This window comes from Drosophila teissieri, chromosome 2L (genome assembly GCF_016746235.2).
Source record: "Drosophila teissieri strain GT53w chromosome 2L, Prin_Dtei_1.1, whole genome shotgun sequence".
NCBI classification, from domain to species: Eukaryota; Metazoa; Arthropoda; class Insecta; order Diptera; family Drosophilidae; genus Drosophila; species Drosophila teissieri.
Window position 1 is genome coordinate 3097930 of NC_053029.1, and position 26088 is coordinate 3124017.

General features: G+C 47.2%; 4 protein-coding genes across 6 annotated transcripts; 2 read left to right on the plus strand and 2 right to left on the minus strand.

Annotated features, from left to right (window-relative positions):
• The first annotated feature begins 1629 nt into the window (after positions 1 to 1629).
• Positions 1630 to 18720, plus strand: LOC122620001 (transcription factor SPT20 homolog). Its single transcript, XM_043797264.1, has 4 exons — positions 1630 to 2347; positions 16079 to 17295; positions 17361 to 17606; positions 17674 to 18720. Exons 2-4 carry the CDS (start codon positions 16189 to 16191, stop codon positions 18175 to 18177), a joined length of 1857 nt encoding a protein of 618 aa, XP_043653199.1. The 5' UTR covers positions 1630 to 2347; positions 16079 to 16188; the 3' UTR covers positions 18178 to 18720.
• A 712-nt stretch (positions 18721 to 19432) lies between these two features.
• On the minus strand, positions 19433 to 21088 carry LOC122626172 (uridine phosphorylase 1). Of its 2 annotated transcripts, XM_043806325.1 has the most exons (7): positions 20958 to 21088; positions 20774 to 20899; positions 20596 to 20719; positions 20200 to 20541; positions 19933 to 20074; positions 19672 to 19865; positions 19433 to 19618 (listed from the first exon to the last, which is right to left on the minus strand). In XM_043806325.1, exons 2-7 carry the CDS (start codon positions 20782 to 20784, stop codon positions 19529 to 19531), a joined length of 903 nt encoding a protein of 300 aa, XP_043662260.1. In that variant the 5' UTR covers positions 20785 to 20899; positions 20958 to 21088; the 3' UTR covers positions 19433 to 19528. The 2 variants fall into 2 exon arrangements, with proteins under 2 accessions (XP_043662260.1, XP_043662261.1); XM_043806326.1 differs by lacking the exon at positions 20958 to 21088 and having other exon boundaries at positions 20774 to 20913.
• Positions 21089 to 21797: 709 nt separating this feature from the next.
• On the plus strand, positions 21798 to 24063 carry LOC122626744. Its single transcript, XM_043807116.1, has 3 exons — positions 21798 to 22251; positions 22345 to 22764; positions 22826 to 24063. The coding sequence occupies exons 1-3, from the start codon at positions 21798 to 21800 to the stop codon at positions 24061 to 24063; spliced, it is 2112 nt and encodes a 703-aa protein (XP_043663051.1).
• A 107-nt stretch (positions 24064 to 24170) lies between these two features.
• Positions 24171 to 26049, minus strand: LOC122617246 (lactosylceramide 4-alpha-galactosyltransferase). Of its 2 annotated transcripts, none has more exons than XM_043793009.1 (3): positions 25913 to 26049; positions 25308 to 25848; positions 24171 to 25248 (listed from the first exon to the last, which is right to left on the minus strand). In XM_043793009.1, the coding sequence occupies exons 2-3, from the start codon at positions 25832 to 25834 to the stop codon at positions 24666 to 24668; spliced, it is 1110 nt and encodes a 369-aa protein (XP_043648944.1). In that variant the 5' UTR covers positions 25835 to 25848; positions 25913 to 26049; the 3' UTR covers positions 24171 to 24665. The 2 variants fall into 2 exon arrangements, with proteins under 2 accessions (XP_043648944.1, XP_043648953.1); XM_043793018.1 differs by having other exon boundaries at positions 25308 to 25859; positions 25913 to 26042.
• Positions 26050 to 26088: the final 39 nt, after the last annotated feature.

Below are 26088 nucleotides of genomic sequence, written 5' to 3' on the forward strand. Positions count from 1 at the left end.
GCGCCCATAAGTACCTCCACTCCAGCGAAAGATTGTCATTCCACGTTCGTCGACATGGATTGGCGGACGAGCTTACTGATCCTGCTGGTGCCCAGTTCCTGGGCATCCGACTTCTGGGACTTTGAGTGCACTTATGAGGACACAAATCCGGATGTGGTGTGCACCTCCGACGTTCGGGTAGTGGGAGGCGCAAACAACATTAACTATTCGCTGAGCATGGACAGTTCTGCTTATCACATCTGTAAGCCGCCGGATGTGTTTGCTGGTGCCCACTGCATACTACCGGGTCCGACCAACCGTACCGTTTCGAATCACACCTTCAGCTTTGCTGTGGAAACCACTGATGGTACACAGAGGCACGAATTTCACCGGACCGACAAGCAAATGACGAGGCCACTGTGGCGAGACTATTCACCCCACATCAGCAGGAGGGAGAATGTGGTCTGTGTGGATGGCCAGTGGAGTTCGCGGAATGATAACTCCACGTTCCAGTGGCGTGTAAGCCTGCTTTCGGAAAGTGAAAATGATGCGCCTATAATTGGCCACGTGAAAGCTGGCTTCAACAGTCCGCAGGATGTGTGCTTCCGGTTGACGCCTTATCGCTACCCTCAATACGAAGTGCGTCTCTGGTCGCGCTACGATCTGCCGAATTCGCCCTGGACTAGGGACTACTACTCCTTCAATGTATCGGTGAATGCATCTGTACCGGATCGCCCGCCGAAGTTCGTGCCCAATGCATTTTCGTACGAACCCGGCACCACCGATCTTTATGTATATTGGGAAGGGCTGTCTAAATTGGAATTCGGGGGTCCCGACTTTAAGTACGTCTTGGAATCGGACACGGGGTAAGCCATTAGGTATCAACTTAAATGGTACATCTATACCAACCACTATTGTAATTCCATTTTCAGCAAGAAAGCACGGCGTGAGACCTACAACTGTGCACTCTTTTACGACTGGGATCCCACAAGGCCGGGCACCGTGTATATTTGGAGTCAGAATTCCTTGGGAAGATCGGTGAATAGAACGGAACTAAAATTACCCATTCTGGCAAACTCCGGGAGGCGGGACCCACGGGACTTAAAGTTTGACTTCAGAGCGAGAAGAGTTACGTGGGAGCCACCACAGGAGACAAAAGGACTCATTGGGTTCAACTTCTTCTCGTGCGTCGCACATGACGAATTCTGCGCGGGCTCGGTGAAGCGGATGGAGTTGGATGAATTGGAGCATCAGTATTCAGTTCGAGATTATGGTGGACTATGGGAGTACTCCATTTGGGGTGTAGCAGCTATATATGAGGATAATTCCGGCAATGGAATACACTGGGTCTACGAATAATATATAAACCAGCTGATTACCCGTAAAGTCTATAAATAAACGGTTTCCTTATAAAAACAGTTTGCCAGGATAAATTTCCGTTTGGAACATTAACGGACACTCTTAAATTTGAAAATGTACTAAAATCGTAGTCGATCGATCGACAGACCGATTTTTATCCACGCTTCAAACCAAACCTATTCCATTCCGATTTTTTAGTTGATTACCAGACATCGATAGTCGACAGCACTCACTAAGGTTGAAGCCAACGCATCTCTAGAAATCGGTCGCTTTCAGTCACAAAACTGCGATCGTTGCGATCGTTTGCCGTTCAAAAACACAGAAGTGCGCATCGCCGGCTGAAATATCGCGTTGTATTTATTTTATTGTTAAAAATCGCATAAATTATGGTACACTTCACCGCGCTCTGGATGCAAACCATTCGTGTAGGCGACTAACTACACCGCCCGCATTTTCGCAAACTTTCGGTTCTTGAGTTGCGACCGCCGCTTGAGTGTTTTTAAGTGCAAGGAACACCGGCTAAAACCGCCTTCACGGGCTTCTAGCCAACCGAAAATAGTTGGCGAAACGCGGCAGGCGACGCGTCTTTTGGGCTCTCGAAAAGGGCATGAAAACTCGCGAACTGCGGCCAATAAAAGATACATACAGGAAAAAGCGATTGCGCGAATTCTCGGCTGCGTGTGCGCTGCAAATTTGCTCGTGCGGGGCAAAAACAAGCAAAAACAAACGAAAATAGCCGATGAACAAACAAATACGGCTAGTGTGAAGAATAATCTGCGCTGTTTAAACAATTAGCCGCAAAACAAACGCCGGAATCGAGTGCCCCTGTCTGCAGGAGTGTGTGTCTGTGTGTGTGTTCGTGTATCTGTATCCCTGGAATGCGCAGTCGCGCATGCGCAAATATTTGTGATTTGTTTTGAAAGGAGAGAAGGAGCTAGAAAGAGAGAGATAGAGAGAGCGAGCGAGAGCGGACGTGCGATCGGATTGGAATAAAAAACATTCGCTAAAGGTGAGTTTTGCTGTTAGATGGGCAACAGCAATTGCAGTTGCCTTGGCCAAACTTGCCATTTTCCCTGCCCACGTTTCTCCACACAGAGAAATGAATACAAGTTCACAGCAGTGCAAGGAACTACTTAAATAGTTAAAGCTAAAGAAGAAAATGCCCAGTAGATCGTCATCATCAGCCGAGTACATGATAACTCACTTATAAGAAGTTCAATGCAGGCTTTTCAGCGATTGAAAAACATTGAATCGATACTTCTCTACGTGTACCAAGCCCACGTCAGTCGGCTGAAAATCCATGGGCCTCGGCCCACGGAAAATTAACTCATTGCCCCCACTTTTCCCTTCGATCCCGAAAATTGCTCTATTCTCCTCGGGAACGCCCACTTTGTCAGCGCTACGCCCACCTTGCCTATTTGTTCTTCTTTTGTCTCTGGTCTTTTGTCTTCCGTCTTTTCCCTCCACTGTGCCCAACCGAAGGCGGGTTTTTCCTCCACTTATCGCTCCGCCACTAGCCACTATAGCCATAAAAGTCCGAGTAAAAATCAATTTCCAAAACAAGCAGGACACAAACAAAGGAAAGAGCCGGAGAGGCGGCGAGGCGGCGAGGGGTTGGGTAAAGAAAAGGAATATCGGACGACAATAACATCAATTTTGAGGCATTTATATGCGCCAATAAATTCAACAGTTGCCCGGTTGTGTGAGTGAGACGGGCTGATGGGGCCGGGAGGCTGAGGGGGGCAGAAAGAGAGGCAGCAGGAGCGATAGCGATAGTATCGCATCCGAGGAAAGCAACAAATAACAGGCAGAAAGATACACGACAACGCGCAACAATAAGACACAAGATCAAACAAAACCAGCAGCGAAAACCGACTACGCTGCAGCATCGCAGTTGTTGTTGTTTTTGTTGCCGATGCTCTTGCTGTTGCTGCAGCAGTTGCAACAGCAACAACCACGCCGCATGCAACAGGTAAAAGCAGCGACGCCACCGTTTCGAAACGAAATGCCCGCGAGAGCGAAAGAGATGGCGCCCAACAACCTGTTACATCGCCCGCTGCCTGAAATATGTAAAGTCAATTTCGTGTATCGGAAAACTGAAAACTGTAACTAATGCCAGGCACCAGCAACCAACAACCAGCAACCAGCAGCATTAACCCATTAACGCGAAAGGGAGAAATCGGCCAAGAAATGCAAATGCCTTTTCCATGGGTTAAGTGGAAAGGAGAATGCTGCAGTTGGGAAAACTTGGCCACATGCCACAAAAACTATGCAACAGTTTAATACTAATTAAGAGTGATAACTCTTTTCCGACGATGAGCATGTTTCCTTTCGGGTCCAAATAATTATTTGTAATGCTCCGAGGTGAAAACTTATTGCTTTAAGCCTTTATAGCCATTTTGAGTCTTAAGGAACTCAAGAATACAAGAATTTCCTAACTTGGCCCGGCATCTTAATGGGTTAAGATCCGCGCCCGTGGGCATCTGAGGCCAAGTTCGTTGTACGCGGCGGAGAATAAAAGACGGCGCAGTCGAGTAAGAAATTTTTGTCAATGAAAGAAAACTTTCTTTCGGGCTTATCCACGCCAACATCGCCAGCATCGCCGCCGGGCCTCCGTTCACTCTTTCGTTTTCTGTCCTCCTCGCTGGTGATTTTGTTTTGTGTGTCGCCTCGCTTTTTATATTCCCATAAGCACCCATATACTTGTATATCTTTCTGTTTAATTGGGCGGTTTCGAGCTTTACGCGCGCCTGCCGCCATCTGCAGAATCTCTTTGGTGTGTGGCGTATGGTGTTCCTCGGCACTTTACGTCTCCGCGGGTTCTTCATGGTCCATTAAGACAATTTAGGCTGGCTTCTCTTTTCCGGGCCTTCGGGATTCGGCCATCGGGTGCGTGGGAGTAGCGGGGGCAGGAGCAGGGGTGGCATGGGAGTGACTGCTGCGTGGGAAGCCTCGTCTCTTTGTCATCTTGGGGCTGCGGCTGCCAGTTTGATTGCTCGCCAGCCAGGGCAGGCCAAGCCAAGTCATCCAGCCATCGAGTGTCCAAGTTGGCGCAACAAGTGTCCCAGTTTGTGGAACGCCTGCAAGGCAGCTACTCGAACTAGAACTAGAACTAGTTTAAGTTTCCTGTCCCAGCCATCGCTGGAATCTCCTCCACATGGCCACATACTTGCACGCTTATAGTGGCGGTGGCAATGCTAGAAGTAGGTTAACTTAAACTGTTGCAATGTTCGTAAGTAAAACCTTGCTTAAATGATTATTCAAATATCCAATGATTTGATCTATTTGTGTGTGTTATAACAAATAAGACTCATAAGCTGTCATAAGAGTGTCACTGTTGGTGCTATGCTTTTGACCGCAACTGTGGCTTTTCCTTTGGGCTCAGTTATGTTGACTGTGGCTGCCGTTTCTGCGCTCGCCGCACCCTCCATCCCCCGATCCCCGCCCCCCAAGCCTGGAGGAAACCCCCTGTTGGCCAACCTACTCCGCTGTTATTAACCGTTTGGCCACATTTTCTCACACAGAGAGCGCAGAAATACTTCGCAGGCCACTCTGGCAATTGGCGCGCCTCTGGAAATGACAAACGGTCATGAGCATGTGGCTCCGGCCCACGAGGAAGCACAAGGGGGCGTCTCGAGTGCAGCTCCACTAAATTACTGAAATCTAAAAGAATATTCTAAGCGTTCGCCGGGAAAATTGAATCGGAATAACTGTATCAGAATGCGCTGATATAAAAACAAGTCTCGTCTCGGGATGCTATAAATTCCAGAAATTATCGAAACGGAACCGGTTGAAATGTATGATAAGTGATCTATAGATCGACATATCGTGTTCTGAGCATGTAGATCAGATAACGAACATAAATGATAAGTGCAAGTCTTCTTCGTGCGACATGATCATAATTCGGATTCCTGATAAAAACTAGTTAGTTGTAGTAAGATAAAATATGCAATGATACGCTTTCTGATCCATTTTCCTTAAGCACAAGAAAGAGATGCCCGATTTAATTGCACACCAAATGGGATCTGCACATACCATTGTAATAGGCAATGATCCCATTCGACATAAATGTCGTTGGAATGTAAATGAGACCAGTCGATTGGAACTGACATTAGATCATCAAATGGTCTCGAATCGCATGAGATCCGGCGTTGTTCGCTCGTTTCGAGGGGTGCTCCACTTGAGGTTCATTAGAAGGCCCCTTCTTTACTTTCCATTCGCTCTGCTTCTGGCCAAAACGTTCTCCTGTTGGCCCAAAACAGCCTCACGTAACTGTAACTGATTTGACCTCCCATCACTTAGCTACCAAAAAACCTCCTCCAAAAGCGTCGTTTTTCTCCGCTGCTGCCGTTTTGGCATTGTGAATGGTTATGGTTACAGTGGGGATTGGGCATTGGGTATGGGGGTTCCAGATCTGGGCTGTTGGACTGGGGGGAGGGACTGTGGCATCCGGGGTATCAACGGAACCGAGTGGCGGCATTGGGTCTGTTTTGAAGCTCGTTTGCCGGAGCGGTGCGACCTCGACAACAAATTTCTATTGCATGCAATTTGGGGAATATCGCATGCACAAATGAACATTAACACTTGGCGGAGACTCGAGAGATGGACCATACAAAACTACCAAAAAAACTTGTATGTTCAACAGAAAGCAATGACAACGAACATATTGGTAAATAGATGCCACCGCTGACGAATATGGCATACACTAAAATTTGGAACGTATAAATATACATATGTCTTAAATGATAGCTAAATATTTTGTATTTCTAAGCAAACAACTGGTTTGAAGCCAAGCGTGAAGTATAAAAGTTAGAAAGTAAAGAAGTAAATATTCACCTAGCAATATGTATAGTATAGTTTCGTGTGTCCATCCATTTTCTAGGGTATTAAACATCAAAAACGGCAGCCAGGCGGCGGAGCATCGAGTGAAAAAGTGCGCCTAGAAATTAGAAAGTACGCGGCGGTCTGGAGGAGAGGCTCCATCTGAAGTTGGGGCTGGAGCTGAGGCCAAGCTAAAGCTAAAGCTGAATCTGAAGCCCAAGCCAAAGCCAAAGCAAAGCCAAAGCTATAGCTATAGACAAAGTCAAGGCGGTGGGTATGTGAGTGTAACTCGATTTGTGACTGTCATAAATGGCGGAAATTGTGGGGCTCGAGACAAAGCGGGCTTGGGGACTGGAAACTGGGGACTGGGGGCTGGGGACCGAAAGACGGAGGCTTTCTGGCTAGCTTTCTGCTTTCTACTGCCGGCCTGCCGGTCTTCAGCTGCGGCTCTTTCCAACTCCGAGCTGCAAACACCAACTTCAGCTGCAGCTCCAACTTCAACTTCAGCTCAAACTCCAACTCCAACTCCGGCTCCGTTTTTCTTTCTTGCTTGACTATAATTTGTGCCATCAGCATTTTGTTGTCGTTATCGTTAGTAGAGACCAGAAGACTGTGAACTGAACTGAAGACTGAATACTGAAGCCAGAAGACTGAAGCCAAAAGACTGAAGACAGCAGACAGGCGACGGCAATGAAGCGTACGTTTTGACATTTCTCCAGCTCCGCCAAAGCCTCTCTCTTTTGGCTCGCTCTGGTCTCCATAATTATCGAAGCGGAGAAGAACGCGCTGCCACAATTTGGCCAGATTTTTATTAATTCCCACCTTGCACACCCCCCGCCCTCCCATTTTATGACTTATTCAATTCGCCACCAGCCGCAGCACAGCCTTAATACTCGCATAGCCCCAACCCAATCGAGGGAGAACCCGAGAACCGGCTCAAGTTCGCCTCGATCTGCGTTTATTATTACACTTAATGTGACTTGATTTATAAACAAGAGCAGCGGCAGAACACAGCCTCCACCGGTGGACCGACCAACCAACCACTGGTCACCTCGCCTCTCACCTCTCGCCCAGCTGTTGCGAAGAGGAGAAGACAGCCGATCGACATGGCTCAGTGACCAAAAGGAACACTGTGCGAAAATCGATCTGGTATTGCATCTCTTACTCTTACTCTTGCTCAATTCTCGGTCTGCCAACTGCAAAGTTGCCATGCATTTATTGAGTGTATTAATATCGATTTTTGAAATATTTCCCCTCATGGTTTTTAAAAAGTATCTGGTGTACGTTAAGATGTATTTTCGCCAGTGCACATGCCGTATTGGTGTTGGGTTACCCCACATACTGCTCTTTTCATCGCCGCCCGATTGGAACTGTCTTTTTATTCATTTAATTAGTTCATAAATTCAGCGTGGAAAAGCTGCAACGCGCAGTTTCACCTCCGATGTGTAACACTTCCCTTTCCACCGTAACTCGCTCTCTTTGGGTTAAGCCCACCAAGTGGCTTCCTTCCTGGGTTCCCGGGTTGCCGGGTCTTTGAATAGATCGTTCAATCCGGAAGTTTGTTGCGCTGGCAGACAAAAGAAGTGCGACTCTAAGCGGCTTTTGTGCCCAAGAAAGGAAATAGAATTCCTACCTCGCCCCTTCCTTTTCGGTCGACTGAGATTCTCGTAGTCATTTTAATGGTTTCCGCTTTTTATGGCATTGCCCCAGCCGTATTATTGGTAAAAAATTAATAGAAATTTAATTGGACGGCCCTGTGGAATCGGGGGGAAATTGTAAATTGGTTCTCCAGGCATTTATTGCGCATGCGCGCCAGCTTTTGCCGCTGTCGCTAATTGTTATTGCTCTGGGTTGCCGGAGTTGGTAGTTCTTTATGGTTTCTTCACGCTGCGGTCTTTGTTTTTATCGTTAACTGGACGTGCGGGAGGTTAAAGCGTGCTAATGCTTACATAACGCATTGTTTTCGGCTCCCTTTATTGTTTCCTCCCCGCCCTTCTCACGTATTTTTCACGGGTTTTTCATGAAGTTTTCACGTCTCTTGTACGTGAGGTAGGCCCAGTTGGGAGGAAGGGCGAGAGAGTCGAGGACATTTTAGGGCCCTCATAAATTATTATCTCGGGTTTCGTAATCCCACGGCATAGGAAAATGATGAATAGTCCCTGTTCTCATTCACAGTTTGATCCAGTTGCTTTCTGGGTTCCAGTTTTATGACAGGGAAAAGTAGAAGATGGCACCCGATAACCTTTCATAGGCATAAATCAACGTGTGACTTGATTTATATTGGTTCTATTGGGATAATTTGGTCTAATTTGTGACCTTCCTAGGGCGGTGCTCTGGAGAGCCCTAGGGAAAGAAATATTTTAGCTGTCCAAATTAGCAGATAGCATCATCAATTATCTCATTTATAAACGTTGAAACTAACATGAAATGAATTTTAAAACCTAAAGAGCCCCAACTTATTTACAAACCTTAAAACCTTAAACCCATTTAAGACTAGCCTCTCAACTTCACTATACTATAACTGAGATCGTGTCAAATACCACCATATATAATTGATTGCGCTCCGGACACTCCACCCACACTGGTGGCAACCTGTAATCTCCGAGAATCATATCACACCATATGCAGCACGCGCTCTTTACCGCCCACGTTTATTCAAAATGTTCGGGGATTGTGAACTATGTGGAGGGTTTTGTGTTCTCTAAATAAAGCCATTCCAGACAACAAAAATCGAAAGTAGCTGGCTGGACTTCGAGAAGAATTTCAGCAGCCCCAAGACTAATGAAATGCCAGCGACAACAAAAGAATTCAAGCATTAGCATACATGAATTTATTCCCGTTTATTAATTTTGTGAGGTTAATTTATGTGGAGAGAGGCATGATGAAACAGAAATTTGAAACGAAGAAATGTTCAGTTTTGCTGATGAAGAATGTTTTCGAACCGCCTCCAGCCCGATGATAATTAAATATTTGTACATATGAACTTTACTGGGTTACGGGGCCAACAGAAAATAGAAAAAACATGTATAGACTATGGTAAAGAGGGGTAAGGGGGGATTCTATCAAGTCCGGCTTGATCTTGGGTTTTCATGTTCTAGCTTTTGGCAAGAAGTCGACTTACAAGTCACTCCACTCGATGCTGGCCTTAAGATTAATGTTTCCCCGTTCGCCGACTCTTGCGAATTAGCATATTCCAACAATTTGCGGCTTGTTCTGCGTTAATGTGGATGTTGTAACTGCCTTGCAGATAGATTCCCACTTGAGATTTTTGTGTTTTCGGAGGGCGTGGTAATGAGTTCTCGCCAAAAGATTCTCGTTATGCGATAAATTCGAAAGTTACCGAAACGATTTGGGTTTTCATTTGTGAGCAGAGTTTTTGTCCGTTTCAGGTAATTTACATGCATAAACAATTTGCACAAAAGTGTTTGCCGTTGCCTGGCAGTTTCGCGCATGAAATGGCCAAGTTTATGGCTATCGACGGGCGGTCGGAGGTCCACAAAACCCGGAGACTCTGAGACTTGGAGACCCGAGTCTACCCGGCTGTCGTAAAAATCAAATATGCGACGCAGACTTGACACAAATGATACCCATAAACCATAACAACGTAGAGCCGAGAAATGGAAGTTGTATTCCGCCGATTCCGATTGAGGGATTGGCGAGAGCTATGGTTTCTCGATTTGTATTCGAATTTGCCCAGGGAGTGGCTCTGAATTGATGCCTATTCAGGTTAATTTTGAGTCGCTTCGATTGGGCCTGACTTGAATAAAATATAGATAAGGGACCTCCAATATTCCAAGATGTTTGCAACACAATTTACATACATATTAATTCTGTTCAGAGTTTTATGTATGTTATATTCTGTTCAGCTCAGCACATAATTAAGCAGATTATTACCTATTAGACCCATGGGGTTCGTGTTTGCGAGAAGCTAAAAGAGCAGTAGGGAAAGCAAGAGAAATCATATAAATTTATAGTTCTAAGCTGTGATACTCTACTACCATAATTCAATTAGCTTGACTTGCTTAGGTGTAAATGTGCCTGTGTTAATGTCTATATCTATGTTTAATCTATTCAAATATTTATGATTCAGCTGGTACTTGAACTCTCCCATAAAGCCAAGTCACAGCTTTTTAATCTCTTGCCTAAGCCCTTTCTTCTTTCCATTAGCCAGCTGAGAATTATAATTCCCACAGCTGTTTGCCCAGCTACTGCTCCAGTTTGGAGCTTTTCATTAGGAAAAGCCGCCGCATCGGTAATCAACTTAGCCCCCCACCAACTCAGTTTTGACTTATCGCTTAACCTTCACTCAGTTTTAACTCTCACCACCCGTCTTTTGTTTTCCTGCCTTTGTCTAACTCGTTAGCTTTTTGCATTGTTTAGCTGTTGTTTCTTGCCTACTGTGCTACACATGGCTTTCAAAGTTTGTGGCTGGAACATGAAGAAGACAAATTTGTGGGTGGCCTCCTCGTGAGCGATTGAAAATTAGAGTCAAATCATTTTTGACTTTGTCTATAATCGTGGCGTATGCATTTCAAGCGTATCCATTTCTATGGACCCGGATTGAATTCTTTTCCAAGAACTGCAGAGCCAGAGAGTGAGTGTCACGTGCAACATAATCGTCTTTCGATGGTTACAAATCTTCCCAAGCCGAGCCCGTTGATAAATGGAACTTGAGGCCGATGGGCGAGTTTGTGTCTTAAGTCTTTTGAATGGCGGTGTGGTGTGTGGATCCTTTTGTGTCTGCGCTTCATTCATTCGTTCATTCACGAACATTTTCGCTCTTCCGCCAAAGTTTCTTACTTATTTTATTTTCTTTTTCTTGAAGCTGAAGCTGATGGCAAGCAAAGTCATCTGTATGACTTAATGTCGACGCCGACAGCGACAGCGACGCTTGTCGTTTGTCATTCGATCCGAGCAGCGAAGGCGTTTGATATATAAGTGTATATTTGTATATGGCCCAGGCTTTCCCCGGAGTTTTGTGGCGCAGCGTTTGAAAAACGATATACTCGTATTAAGACGGCTTGTTACGCTGTACCACGCGTTTTCTGGTGCGTGCAATGCAAATCCGCAGCCAATTCCAAATCCAATGGAGCGTGCAGCCCCGATCCGGAGACTTTCAGTACTTACCATATTCTTATGTTTCGATGTGGGTGTGCAGGTTTGCTGCGACAGCATTCGCCATGGTTTGTGGGTGGCCAAGTGGAGTTGGCAGCAAACAGGCGATAAATCCATGTATCCGTGTTTGAAAAAATAAATAAAATGGAAACTGCGGCATTTCCTGCTGAAAACCATAGTCGTTACGAACAAGGCTCTTAATTACAATTCATATTGTCTGCTTAATAGGTTGTATTTACTACACAATGCAGTGAGGGATCTTATTCTTGACCAATTAACATCACCCTCCTGCAAGTGGCTGCAATCATGGGTTGGCCCATTTTCCTGCGATTCAGCATAGCCCAGTACAACAAGAGCCTGTGCCTTTTCATCGTGGACTTCGTTGTCTGGGCGCGCGGTCAGCTTGGGATTGTTGTTAAGTAAGTGTACTTAACCCACATGACTTGCGGTTTCGGCCTTTCTCAGTGCGGGCTAAAAACTCGGTTTCTGCCCGTGGCTGTCATCACTCGAAAAGGCCAAAAAGCTGTCATTGCCTGCGATCTGTTGAGTTGTGGCCACAGTGCGTATACGTGTGCGTCTGCGTGCGCAAAGAGATTTCTTAACCTTGAGTGACTTTGAGCGTTTCTCAACCAGCCATCCAATCCAATCCATCCATCCATCCATCCATCCATTCGTCCATGTTTATTTATGCTCCCCCTTTGGCTCTGCGTTTATTAACCAATTTTTTTTTTCGCTGATTGTACTTTGGGTTTATTAAATTACCGATTGCACGTGTGCGTGTCTGCGTACTTGACTCTACGCTCATTTCCTTAATTAAACACTTGTTTCACGGTCCGTTGGCCAATCCAAAAGGTATTTCATAAATAAAAATGCCAAAGATTTGCAAAAAAACAAAAAAATTCAGCTGATGAAGCTCATTTGCAGAAATAATGATCAATCGGCAAAAAGTGATTATATTCAAAGATTATGTAAAAGCGATCAACAGCAATTTTCAATGGCTAGCAACAAATTATCAAGTTCACTAGAAAGTTGCTTCATCATTACTTTTAAAGAGCTGGCTTGGCGAAAAATAAATGACACGAAGTTGATTTGTTGAAAAATACCATTTCAATATCATATTCATATTTTCCTTGCACTTATAATATAAGATCCACTTCCTTTGCAAATCGTGCTACCAGTTTTTGTTCTACCCATCGGGTTGCGTGTAACTTTCAGTTTAACCCTTCACGATGTTTTCCATTAACTTGGCTTGTATCTGGCAGTTGCCATCTATAACAAATAAATTCATGGCTAGACCCATTAAAAGCTTATTATGCTTTTTGTATGCCACTCTGGTTTTATTGTTTTATTGTCCATTGTCGAGTGCTGCAGGTAGTGCTTTCCCAGTCTCCCAGCCGAAGAAGCCACCCACAAAGTGGTGGGAAAAGTAATTTTCATAATTTTGCACTCCGACACCTTCACCTCCTCCTGTTTGAGAATCGGAAGCCCCCGGGGGATATAATTCTCGACTCGTTGGGAATTCACATTTACATGGAGCTGGGCGAGAGCTGTGAGCTGGAACCCCTTATTAAAATGGCACTAATTATGGCAATCTGTTATTGGCCAAAACGAGCTGAGGCCAACGCCCATGCCCACTTCAAAGCCAGCTTAGCTTTTGGCCAGATCAAAAGTTTATTAGCGAAAGGAACAGAAGACTGTGGAGCGAGGGTAGGTACGCCCTCACGCATAAAGTGGTAGAGTATTTAAATTGTAAAAGGTAAAAGCAAACGAGTAAATACGTTGGACATACATATGTATGTACATAGCTATCGCAGAAGGCCAAACTCGCTCTTGTACACGCATATTGAAATGTGTACATTTTTATTTATTATTTTTTTTCGGTTTTCTTATTTACCCCTTTCCACTTTGAGCTCCACTTCGGGCACCAGGTGATGATTCGCTATTTGCTGCAAAGGGGACTCGTTTCGGTTCGCCAGGGGTTAAGGAGGGAAGTGGGAAAAGGTTAAGACGCAGTATGTGTACATGTGCTACAAATTGAAGGCTGTTTATGGGTCTACCCTTGCCCTAGGGGTTCCTTTGTGGGCCCGAGAAGTTGGGCTATAGATCAGCAGATTATGGATCTTCACTTCGTGGCTAATGAGTCACCGAAACCCATAATTACAGGGTGTCTGCTGCTTTAATTAGCTAACTATTCATTATAATGTATCATAGGCTTTTTTCTTCAATCAATTTTAAATAGCACTATAGTTAATAGCACTTTAGTTCTAAGCACTTTAGTTCTTAGCACTTCAGTCCTACCCTTATAACCTAGTGTTTTCATAGTTAGAGTATCCCGAGTTCTTCCTGTGGCCCGCAGCTTTCATTTCACTCCTTCATCATTACTTGCTGCCCGCGAAGCTTTTCATTTGATGTCTCCCCTCGTTTTCCCATGGCCCCGGCCAAAAAAGGGAGAATCGCTGGCCGCGAATGGGTCTGGGGGGCAGTTGAGGGTTAAGTATTGGCATTTCCGACTGGGAGACCGAGACTCGTCTTCATTGAAATCGAGCTCGGTGCTCAGAGCTCAGAGCTCAGAGCTCAGAGCTGAGAGCCTCACAATCGTACTGGGCACCCAAACGGAGGACTGACTGGATCCCAGTTTCAACTTGCACACGGCATGGCAATCAAAGCCAGTAAATCTACACCAAAAGCAACAATAGCCGGGCAAACAACAACAACAAGAAGAAGCAGAGCAATATTTGTGCTCATTAAGCGTAACTGACACACGAAGTTTTTTGTTTTTTGGAGGGTTTCTTCATTTCGCAAGTCGCCAAAAACTACGCCAACGGGACTGAGTTTTTTGGCTGAGGCTGTGACTCAAGATCTGGCCTCCACTCTCCGTTCTTCCCTCCAGTTTTTTGAGAGAAGAGTTGCTGCATTGTTTTGTATACCCTTTGCGAAGGGTACTGGTATTCTTGCGATGGTTTCTTCAAGAAGAACGGCCTTGCATCGATAACTGAGAAAATGAAGTTTATTAGAAAACTTGGATGTTGAAAGGGAAACTTGGACACAGAAAGGCATCTGATATTATTAATATATATATGTTATTGCATACTTTTAGACTGCTATTAAGTAGGGTATCTGAATAGTTGCCCTCCTGACACTTCACTTTTCCCTTCTTCGCTTTGCATTTTCGTTTCGTTTTTCCTTTTGGCCAATTTCAGGCCCCCCAAACGGGCTGAGAGCGATTGCTATTATTTTGAGGTAATTCGATGATTTACAACAGTTGCCTTGTTTTGTAAGTTTTCTTTTCAGAATGCCACAGATCCCACTGGCTGTCCAGCGGAGCTTTATGTGTGTGTTATGTTCAGACCCCGGCTGTCTGAATGTCTGGATGTCTGGGTCTCTGGGTGCAACAATGAAGGGCCCAACCTCGACAACCAGGCCCTCGCCACATTCCTTTGTTATTTTCGCAATGTTTCCCCAGTTTCTTATTGTTTTTTTAGGATTCTTTTTTATTTCGCTGAATGATGGGCACTGCTGTAATTCCCGCATACCCCGAAGATCTGAATGAGTTTGGTGCTCTGGGGGAAGTGGTCGCCTTTTGTAAATTCTTTCGCGGGCATCTTACATTTCACACCTGTTGTCATTTCACTCGTCCTCTCACCCCGATGTGATGTTTGCGTTCAAAAAGGGGGAGTCCCTGGACAAGTTGACAGCCTAAATAGCTCGAAGGGGGAAAAAGTGAGTTAGACCCACTTACAGCATATGTCAGCTGTAACTGATATGCAGATGTTCGCCTCTCTGAATTGAAATAAAATTGATTGCTTTCCGCTCAGTCGGTGGCTATTAACTTAGCCATATCACAGCTTCAAGGGGAAACTATGAAATATACTACCTGTTTTATATTTTAACTTTATCTGACTAGCCTTCGTTAATACGAAACTGTTAGCACAGGCTATTATATAGGTATATAACCCCAGACATATTTGGTTAAAACGTTCTGATGCAACACCCATTTTGTCATTACCACAAATTGCCCTACCTAACTACCATAATCACGTCAATCTCCGAACTCTGCAACATTTCAATTTTCCTGCCCCAGAGAGCCGCCATCCATCAAGGCATGAACAATTTCACTTTCCAGATACAAATGCGCTGATATGCGGTGATGATTCAGTGCATCGGGCTGGCTTTCGGTTTCCAAACCAGAAGCGGAAGCCTCCGTTTAGTCGACGCACATCTGGTGATTAGACGCTTCAGCGCCAGCCCATCCGATCCCAGCCAGAAAGCGGAGACCAACGACATGTTCCCTTTGCCACACCGAAAGAAATAAGAGTCTCTGAGGGTCAATTCTCCTAAAATCAAAAAGATTGTTGTATAGGAATTCTTTAGGAAGAAGCCTAATTGCAACTCTCAGTATGTAGCAACGTAAAAATGCCATTAGTAATATGAGTTCAGCATATACTTGTAATATATACCATAAGTAGGGGACCCTTTTTATAAGTGTGCTGGCGACATTTTGGCGACGCTTCGCTGCACTTTTGGTTGAGCACTCCGTGGCGAGGACGTGGATGTGGATGTGGACGTGTGTGCCCGCATCGTGTGCCATGTCATGGCTCCAGTGGTGCGATAAATGCTCATTTCACTTTCTATCAGCGTCTCGCGGCAGTCTAATGGAGGTTTAATTATGCTGCTCCGGCGGCGTGCCCTCGGCTGTCGCATAAATTACACCGAGCAATGGCTTGATTTATTGCTGGCCTATAGCTTTTTCCACTTAAGATTTTCGCTAATGCCCTGCCCATTTTTTGTGTGTGCTATCTTGCAGTGACTTGACAATATGACTGCGAGGTCGTAGACACCGGAAAATCAGGGCGAGGGACGAGCAGAGGACGGAACACCGAAACGACACAAGGCGAACAAGGAACCAACACGAAAATGTCCGGCAATCAACAGCAGCAGCAACAGCAACAAAAGTCATTAACTAACAACGCGGCAGCAGCAGCAGCAGCAACAAACGAAGCAACCACTTTGGGCCATAATTTGATAAAAATAAATAGCGTTGACAAAATAGTAGGCAAAAGTCAGGCAGCAACGCAAGCAATTAACAAACTACAGCAACATCAGCAGCAGCAGCAACAAATCCACCAGCGACGCTCATTGCTGCCAGCAACAGGAGGAGCCACTAATCCCCACCAGCCACACTCATCGCAGCAACAAAGCGGAACGCCAACGCCAACAGCTCAGTCGGCAGCCCAAAAACAGCAGCAGCAGCAACAGCAGCAGCAGCAGGCGCAGCAACAATCACATCAATTGCAGACGGTGGCCACGATACACCAGCCGCACACCACGCAGCAGCAGGCACTGACTTCCCGCCTGCCCATCCAGCAGCAATCCGCTAAAGAATTGCCCAATCTAGCCGGCCAGCAACGCCGCAGCTTCCACTACCAGTTGCAACATCAGCAGCAATCTCTGCGCAGCCCGCAGCTGAAGGCACCGGCACCCGCCCACTCCATACCGCCGAGGTACCAGCCACCGCCACAGCCGGCCACCGGGATCCTCAAGCCGCACTTGCCACTCAAGTATCCGCCGGATATCCCCCAGCTATCTAGCATCTACATTCCCGACTCCATCAAGCAGCAACAGCAGCAACAACAGCAGCAACAACTGCAGCAGCAGCAGCAGTCGCGATATCTGCCAGCACACCAGCCGGGAGCGAAGGATATGCTGAAGTTTGTGCGCAAGCCCGACCAGGAACACCCATCGCCCAATGCCTCGGTCACGTCCAGCGGCACGGGAATACCCACGGCCAATGGCGGTGGTCGTCTGACCGCCGAGCAGAACCGCCAGTTGCAGTCGCTGGTCAATGAACTGCGTGCGCTGAAGGAGCAGAATCAGCGTCTGCTGGACGACAACCAGGAGTTGCGGGATCTGTGCTGCTTCCTGGACGACGACCGGCAGAAGGGACGCAAGCTGGCGCGGGAATGGCAGAGATTTGGGCGATACACAGCCAGTGTGATGCGACAGGAGGTGGCCGCGTACCAGGTGGATTAAGCCCCTAACAGCACTCCACTTCTTTAAATACTAATGTCTTCATTTCCTCCCTGCAGAACAAACTACGTCAGCTGGATGATAAGCAGCAGGAGCTAATCACCGATAATCTGGAGCTCAAAGAGCTGTGCCTCTACTTGGACGAGGAGCGTGCCCATGTGGCGGCCAATGCGCTGTGCGCCGGATGCGGAGCAGCCACCAGGAATGCGCTTCGTGATGACGGCGATGGTTCCAGCTCCAGCACGAATGCCGATGAGACCATCACCGCCTTGAGGAACTACGCAGAGCAGCGGCAACTACCCCAGGTGAGCAAGCAGAGAAATCACCAAAAAGAACATGACCTAATGGCGCTTTCAATTTGATTCCCAACAGGATCTACGTCATGCCCACACGCTGAACGACCAGACGCTTCAGTATGTGCGCTCGCTGGAGCGCCGCATCCAGCAACTGGAGGAGGAGCGCACCACGCCCACGGCCCACCTGCAGCAGCCGACGACGCCCACGCCGCAGGCCACGCCCACGCCAACGGTCACATCTGCAGCCACTCCAGCCAAATCAGCAGCATCGCCCCACCTGCAGCAACAGCAGCAGCAACATCAACAGCAGCAGCAAGACATCGTGGCCGCTGCAGCGGCAGCAGCAGCTGCTATCCAAATGCCGGAGCCGATTGCCGGGCGACCAGAGGCGGTGGTCCGTGCCCTCCAGGTGCTCGAGGTGCGTGAGCAGCTGGAGCGAGATCGCCTGGGCAACCTGGCTGGGAGCGCACTCGACCAGATGGACGATGGCGAGAAGGCGCTGGTCCGCGAGATGTGCAACGTGGTCTGGCGCAAACTCGAGGGCAGTCCACATGGGCCGGCGGCCCTGGAGCCGCTCTAAGCCGGCGCAGAGAGCCAAGGGCGGAGGCAACCTAAGGCGGGCTAACACCTAGACTGTAATGTTTAAAGCTAACTTATGCCGTAATATTTAACCCTAAACATTGTACAAAGTTCAAACCACAACCTTAGCTTAAGCTACCGCTGAAGGCGAAAGAATACTCAACAAATACTTGGGATGCTCCAGCAACTGATACATGATGCAGGGAAATAAATTGGGTTAGGCATATTGACCATTATGGACCAATACTCGCTTTCGATATTAGAGTTCATTTAATGCATATACGAGTATTGTTAGATTTAGCTTCAAATTACAGCCTTAACTGGTCTTAAAGCTGGACGATTTGGATGCGAATCGATATGAACTGTTCAGGGCGATGACTTCGCAGAATCAAGTAATCAACGCAATTGTTGTTTATTTTCGATTTGGACAAACTTTCTTGGGATCACTCTTTTTAATTAGTTTCTAACACTGCTGATCAGTTGATGGAGTATGCTCACCATTATTTTATTTACTTATTGTAAACTTTGACTGTTATTTTTGAATGCCGAGAGGAAAACCACTTTCATGAAAAATTTGCTAACTCGAAATACAATGCAACAAATATTTCCATACTCATCAATGTGCCTCTGATTTCTTAAGTACTTTAATTGGGTTGCTTTATGTGCGATGGCCACTGGTTCACTGTTGCAACCGATCCACAAAATGTATCTTCATTCTGTGATAAATCTAAGCGCATTACACGCTTTCTCGCTCACACCAACGTACATACATACGTGGTTTTTGGGACAAACGCAAACTACCGCCGAGCTGTTTAACCTGATTCTGCATGGCCAATTGGCCCGTATCGCATTCATTCAGTAAGATCGCCGCTCGCGGGACAGGAAGATGCGGCAATAAACGGCTCGAAATGCATGCCAACCCACATTTGGCCGTTCTGGTTTTCCCGCTCTCGCTGCTCATCGGCTAATTCATGCATTATCCACTCCACCGCCGGTTTGGTCTCGGACTCGCGCCTCGCAGATTCCAGGTGCGAACATGTGAGTCTTCACTTTGGGTTCATTAAATATGCAACCTTTCATTTGGCTGCTCTTCATTGTTTTCCCTTTTTGCTGGTGCGGATTGGCTCAGGCGGATTAAAATCGGTTCGGCGGCGTGTAAAGGGAGTTGTACTTAAACCAAAATGGAACTGTGTTCTGGCTAGCTTACTGCTATCCAATGTTGTATGTGATATTATCTTATACGGCAGAAACTTGCTAATTTTTACTTGGTTAGCTGGAATGGCACAGAGTAAGTGCAGTTTAATTGCAAGCCAATATAAAGCGCTTCAATTGATGTATAATTTTTGGAGGATTCACAGCTGCAGCAGCTTCTTGATATAGCGACCCACGACCAAAAAGGGACGCTGCTCGAATTCGTGCTTCTGGTCCATTGTGATGGAAACCTAAGGAGCAATGGGATTTAGTTTAAGGCAATATAAATTGGGGATTCCCTTACCTGATCCCCCTTGAGGCGATCGATCAGGGTCACGCAGACATCGCCCGCTTTGACCCCCACTTTTTGTGTTACGGATGCGAACATGCTAGCCTCCATCTCGATGTTCCGGATACCCAGGTCGTGGCACTTCTGCAGGAACTCCATCTTATCCTTCTCCGTGTACTCGCAAATGGCGCCGTCGATGCGTCCCTGACCTGGTTGAAATTCAGGTGAATTCCATCGTGTTAAGCTCCTCTGGTTCGGGGTAAAGGTAACACCTACCTTCGTAGAAGCAATCTGTTCCCATTGTGTTGGCACTTATGGTCTGAAATCCGTCGTTGGCGTCGACACCGAATGCAATTACATCCCTGATCACGTCCTCGGAAAACTGAGCCGGTCGCACCACCCGCTGGCCGAGAATAGCCTAGAATGTATTTAAATTCTACATTTTCAACTCGCTATGCTATTTTACCCTTCTGACCAACTGAGTGTTAAACTATATTTAGAAAAAACAAAGAACAATTCGAGTTTTCGAAAACTGTAACTTACGATCTCATGCTCGTTGCGAAGCAGGCCATTGAAGGCATTTTTGGTGGCCACCACAGTGCCGGGAGACACGCCGAGTCCTCCGCAGGTGCCGATCCGGAGTATTACGGGCTCCTGGCACCGCGCATACTTGACCAGCTTGAGCAGCTCGTGGAGCACCACACTGAAGGAGGCGGATCCAATGCCGTGGCTCACGCACAGCACCGGACCCACCTTGTACATGGCATATCGCTGGCCACGCTCGCACAAATCCACCGGATCGCCGGACTCTTGGACTCCCAAGACACCTCGAAGATACAGAGCTAACTGCCGCATTCTGGATCCCGTTCCACCCACGCAGATGAACTACAAAATCGCCCACATTAGCTATCCGGAGGTATTCCACTGTAACTATCTCACCTTGACATCGCCAAAGTTGTGCTGCAACTCAGTGGTGTCCCGGGTATTGGCCACATTGATATTCATGTGGTACAAATAATCCGATGGCGCCGTTTCCAGGTGGGGATTCAACAACTTGACAGTTCTGGAAACTACATCTCGCACAGTACTTCCATTTAATGAAGCGGTCGGTACTTACTTTTCAGACATTTTAAGTTGATTCCTCGCCAGTTCCGGTTGAACGTCGATAAAATACTGAATATGTTCTGCTTTTTCTACACCTTAGAATAAGCTTTTGTCGGCAGTTTTCCGATCGTTCCTATATCTATCAAGAACATGCTTACTTTCCCTATGAGAAAGCTTTGTATATGTTTATTTCTTACCAATATACTATATTTAAATATAAGTTTTATATGTACGAAAATTTAAGCAAGAGCGTCCGTCATTCCAGCACTTATATGTATAATTGATAAGCAATATAGCTACGCCTCGTCGGAACGCCAGTTAAGGTTCTACTGTTACTACGGCGATCTATGGGATCCGTTCATGTGCACTTCCATGCAGTTCCATGCACTTCCGCGCAGTTCCACTATTCACCACGGCTCAATCTCACCACAGTGAGACTGCAACGCAGTGAGGAATTCCGTTATCATGTTCACCTCCGTAACACAGAAAGTGGGGATGTCTGGGTGGCCCTGATCGATCGCCTCAAGGGGATCATTTAAGGGGAATCCCCAATATACAATTTAACTAAAATCACATTGCTCTTTAGGTTACCATAACAAAGGGCCAGAAGTAAGAGCAGCTACTGCTGCAGAGCATCCTCAAAAATGATACAATTCATTTCGTCAGAGAATAATAATATCTTTTTTAAGTTTCTGCGATGTAAGAGTTCATAACATATAATATTTGATTGCGGAAAGCTATTTATTTTCCCGCTGTTCAGTTGGTCAGGTGAAATGACCGCTCACTTCTTTCTGTGCTGATTCGAAATGGAACATTAGACCACCGAAAATAGTAAGTAGGCGGGGATTATAGGAGAAAAGCGGAGAAACGGCGAAAAGCAGTTCCCGACAAGCGCAGAGTCACCATCATCTGGTTGAGATCGAGCAGCATCCGCGCATCTCGAAGATGGAGACGGGCGCACTTATCATTCAACTTCGCAGCGAATCGCACGCGCGAATAAAATAATCGGAGAGGAGTCGCAGCTGAACACACTTGGCATGGCAGTGGACATGGACATGGAAGCCATAAAAGCGCTGACGTCGAGCCAAGACGTTGCCAACCAGTCCCACACCAACCGGGAATCCAATTGCTCAGCAAAAGCGTTTTTCAGCCAGAAGAGCAGTACCAGTAAAAAGAAAGTCACTGGAGCCGGTTGTGGCCACCTAACGCCGTCCCTCGTCGCTGCACTTTGCATACTAATCATCCAGGTGGGGCTGGCTCCTCCAGTCCGTGCCAGGTCGCCGGCCAACGAGACGGCCTGGCCACCATTGCGACACTACGATATTTGGGACGACCATTTGGGCGAGCCAGGCGGTCTTGAGGAGGATTCCTTCGCGGATGAGGCGGAGTTTAGGCTGCAAACGGGAATACAGGAGGAACTGGACATGGAGATGTCGCTGCAGCACATCGCTGATCGGAGTTCCAACCAGACGAACAGCAGACAGGGAAAAGGTGAGCTGCAAGTAAATATAATATAATAGTGTAGGCTTTCTAAAATAATAGTTAAATATGCTATCTTACACTTACATTCATTCTGTGCATTAGTGATCCATCTGTTTCCGGTTCCCGTGGATGGCTACTGCATGTCCAACGATGGTCGGCGGATGGGCAACTGCCTGAATGCCTACGAGTGCCGCCAAAAAGACGGGCAGGCGAAGGGGGAGTGCGCCATGGGGTTCGGGGTGTGCTGTGTCTTCCTCGCCAGCTGCAACACTACGATTTCCAACAACATGACCTACATTGTGTCGCCGGGATTCCCCAGTTTCATGCCCAGCAACTTCACTGGCTGCAGTCTGCGGGTGAAGATGATGAGCGACGAGATCAGCCAGGTGCGGATTGACTTCCATCACTTTACACTGGGCCAGCCAAACCGAAGAACCGGAGTATGCGATGGCGATGTCTTTAGTATAGGCGGTGGACCAGGCGGAAACTTATCCCTTTGCGGCCAGAACAGTGGTCAGCACTGTGAGTATACCGGAGTGCAAGCTGCCTGAGTACTTTCCTCATGCACCTTTTCTTTTTTCAGTGTACTACGATGTGGGGGCTAGGGCGTCACCACGACAATCTACATTGTACGGAAGTCTGCGCCCAGTGGATGCGAGTACGGGCACTAGCAACTCCACCTCCACGGGCGATCGCTTCATCGACATCAGTCTAGGCCTGTCCAGTCGCCTCCTGCCCCTTCGCATTTGGGAGATGAGTGTGGTGCAGATCCCCTTCAGCCAGCGTGCTCCGGCGGGTTGCCTGCAATATCACACCGGCACCGAGGGCATTATGCAGACCTTTAACTTCGCCGAGAATGGTCGACATTTGGCCAATCAGAACTATCGGATTTGTGTGCGCCAGGAGCTGGACATGTGCTCCATTATGTACCAGCCATGCGATGAGCAGTCCTTCCGCATCGGCGGTGGCGGGCGAATGGCCAGCAGAGGTGATGGCACTGCTCAAGGAGCGGCCACAACGGCAACTTCGAATCCTGCTGCAGCCCAGTCGGATGCAGCAGGTGCAACAGCAGCAACATCAGGCAATGCTGCACTGACCACTACAGCACCCACTTCTAGCACTCTCATGCAGATGCTAGCCAACATGGCAAACTCCACAACCGCAACGCTGATGACCATGATGAGCGGAAATTCAACTCTAGCGGCAAGTTCAGAATCATTCGCCAGCACCACCAGCAGCAGCTCCAGCACCGCTGCCATGAGCACGACGACAACATCAACCACTCCCACACCGCTCCGGTCCAGCACAGAGGCATCAACCACCTCGGCAGCACCTGCATCCTCGCCAGCCAGCGATGATGTGGAGGGGTCGGGTGGTGAAGTTGGCGATGACGAGGATGACGACGGTGGGTTTCTCTTCTTCAGGAGTCGGCCCAGCACAGAGGGGCCGACCGTTTCCAGACGTCCCCGTCCCAGTGGAGGCTTCGACATCCTGGGCATTATACGGAATGCCATCGATTTGCCGCTTAAGTGGCGACGACGACAAGCCCGCCAGTTCTTTAGCACCTGCTCCGACCGGATAACAATGCCGTGCATCATAGAGGATTTCATAGGAACCGGACTGGGTCCACTGCCTGGGTGCGAGCCCATCCACTGTGGCGCCCAATTCTGCTCCTCGGGCGTGTGGCCCTGCCGCATTGAAAGCACTGTCACCCCGTTCTATATTGGTGTCCACTTCGGCAATGGCCAGGGCGCTGGCAAGGCGAACGCAGAGGATAACGTGGGTGCCTGCCTGCGATACTCCCAAGTCCAATGCATGTAACAACGGGCAAGGCTATGAACTTTCATTTCGATTTAGCAAGTTATTGTTCAATTATCAAAGTCAAGTCTAGATACTTTGTTTGTGATGACTTACATAAGTGTCTTTACTTTATGGGTTGATAGCAAAATTCCCTGGATGAAAGTATGTACAAGATTTTCCAACTTATTCGAGTTTAGTTAACATTGCACTTAAGATAAATTACAAAGATTCAAAATAGTATTCTAAGCTTTCTTTTACAGCTTTACATATATGTCTTTGTTTGTTGTTCTTTTACAGCTTTACATATATGTCTTTGTTGTTGTTCATTTGCTTATATGATCGAATGATATTACAGTATTGAAATACATAGGTATGATGTGGAATCGGACTAATTGTAAAGTTTATCCGTTAGACTTGAGCTGCGTTGCGGATGTGCGTTTGAGTAAGCTGACATCACTTGGAATGGGATTTGCCAGGAGGTAAACAAATAGCGATGAAACTTAACGCGAACAGCACAAAAGCAATTTAGCAATGGCACCTTTACAGGGCAATGACTTTGGCTTTCAGCGGTAAACATTCATATACAAATACTATGATTATAATAACCCTTTATACGACTAATACTAGAAGTATTCGCCCGCCGCCTTATACGACCTCGGGCAGTTTTGTTCGGCATACATGGCGTAGGCGTTCTTTGTCCCTTGTTTGATGGGCAGCTTGCTCGAATGTTTGTTCCACACGTGCACAACATAAGAGTCCTTGCAGCGAGCCATTGTTTCCTCCAGCTTTTCCGGCTCAAAGAAGTCGCTCCACTGCTTCCAGGGTACGGCGTAAAAGGCGCCTCGCCCGAATACCTTGAAGCCCATACAGCGCTTTGGGTCCTCCTGCATCAGAGAAATATCTTTGGTGCCACATATCTTCTGAGCCACACGGGTTATTACTCCTGGCCCATTGTTGCCCCAGTCCCTGCCATTAAAGTTGTGCTGAAAGTCGCGCAGACAAGACGCGGCGATCTCGTGGCCAAAGCCTGTGGCTGCCAGGTTCATTACGCCAGCGGCCAAATGGGTGTTGGACTCAGCACCTGTGTAATTGGGCGGCACCTTCTCCATGTTGCGCAGCACCACCACATCCATGTCCAAATAAAGACCGCCATAGCGATAGAGGGTGAGATAGCGGAGGAAATCTGATATGTGGGAAAACAAATATCTGAAAAGGAGTTGTCAGTAATGAGTAATAACTGGGTGGAGTGGTAAAGTCAAACTCACTTTGAACGCGACAGGCGGCCGTCTTTGAGCCACTCCTCCATGGGCGTGCCGGATGCGTAGCTTTCGAGATTCAGTCGTCGTAGATGCACATTGCTGTAGCTGAGTATGGCCTCCACCAACGGTTGGGGATGGCTATTGTTGTTGGAGATTCGATAGGTGGGGCCGGCGAACAGGACGAACACTTGGAAATTCGGATTATGCTTCGCTGCTGACTCGATTGCGCAGGCCTGGCGGGCGGTGACTCTCAGAGTCTCCAGCTGCCTGTTATCGGATAGGCGGCAGCTAGTCTCGTGAAAGAAGATACTGCTTCCGGGCGAGGGCTTCGGTTCCGCCTGGAGTACGTCCTCTAAGAGATTCGTTTCGCCATCTGCAATTAGCGCCTGCTGAGTTGCCAGTACTTGGCTCTCAATGAAGCATGAGTAGTATTTATTTTCCGAACTGTAGATGTAAAAGAAGCCCGCAATTGCCACCAGGACGAGGATGATGAACATCCTACGGGCCGCCACAATGGGCAGCCGGAGGAGCATGACTACAGCTAGATCTGCAGGAAAGCTAGAGTATAATCGTCTTAATTTCTAAATTTGTGGGTAACAACTGCTACTTACACTATGCACGCCACATGCTCGGTAGGTCAGGATGACCAAATCACCCTTGCTGATAAGGAAACTTCAATAATTGAAAGGCACAACCGCAGAACCACAACAAAAAGCACTGTTATCGTTCCGCGGAAGTTTATCGATAACAGTAACTCAACCGGGTGGACAGTTCTCCTGCGCGGATT

Coding starts and splice junctions, on each gene's coding strand:
- LOC122620001 (XM_043797264.1), top strand. CDS start 16,189: ATGTCCGGCAATCAACAGCAGCAGCAACAGCAACAAAAGTCATTAACT. Junction 17,296..17,360: donor AGGAGGTGGCCGCGTACCAG/GTGGATTAAGCC, acceptor TCCTCCCTGCAG/AACAAACTACGTCAGCTGGA. Junction 17,607..17,673: donor AGCAGCGGCAACTACCCCAG/GTGAGCAAGCAG, acceptor GATTCCCAACAG/GATCTACGTCATGCCCACAC.
- LOC122626172 (XM_043806325.1), bottom strand. Junction 19,866..19,932: donor AACAGATTGCTTCTACGAAG/GTAGGTGTTACC, acceptor AATTTCAACCAG/GTCAGGGACGCATCGACGGC. Junction 19,619..19,671: donor ATCGCCTCAAGGGGGATCAG/GTAAGGGAATCC, acceptor ATTGCTCCTTAG/GTTTCCATCACAATGGACCA.
- LOC122626744 (XM_043807116.1), top strand. CDS start 21,798: ATGGCAGTGGACATGGACATGGAAGCCATAAAAGCGCTGACGTCGAGC. Junction 22,252..22,344: donor GAACAGCAGACAGGGAAAAG/GTGAGCTGCAAG, acceptor TCTGTGCATTAG/TGATCCATCTGTTTCCGGTT. Junction 22,765..22,825: donor CCAGAACAGTGGTCAGCACT/GTGAGTATACCG, acceptor TTCTTTTTTCAG/TGTACTACGATGTGGGGGCT.
- LOC122617246 (XM_043793009.1), bottom strand. CDS start 25,834: ATGCTCCTCCGGCTGCCCATTGTGGCGGCCCGTAGGATGTTCATCATC. Junction 25,249..25,307: donor GGCCGCCTGTCGCGTTCAAA/GTGAGTTTGACT, acceptor ACTCCTTTTCAG/ATATTTGTTTTCCCACATAT.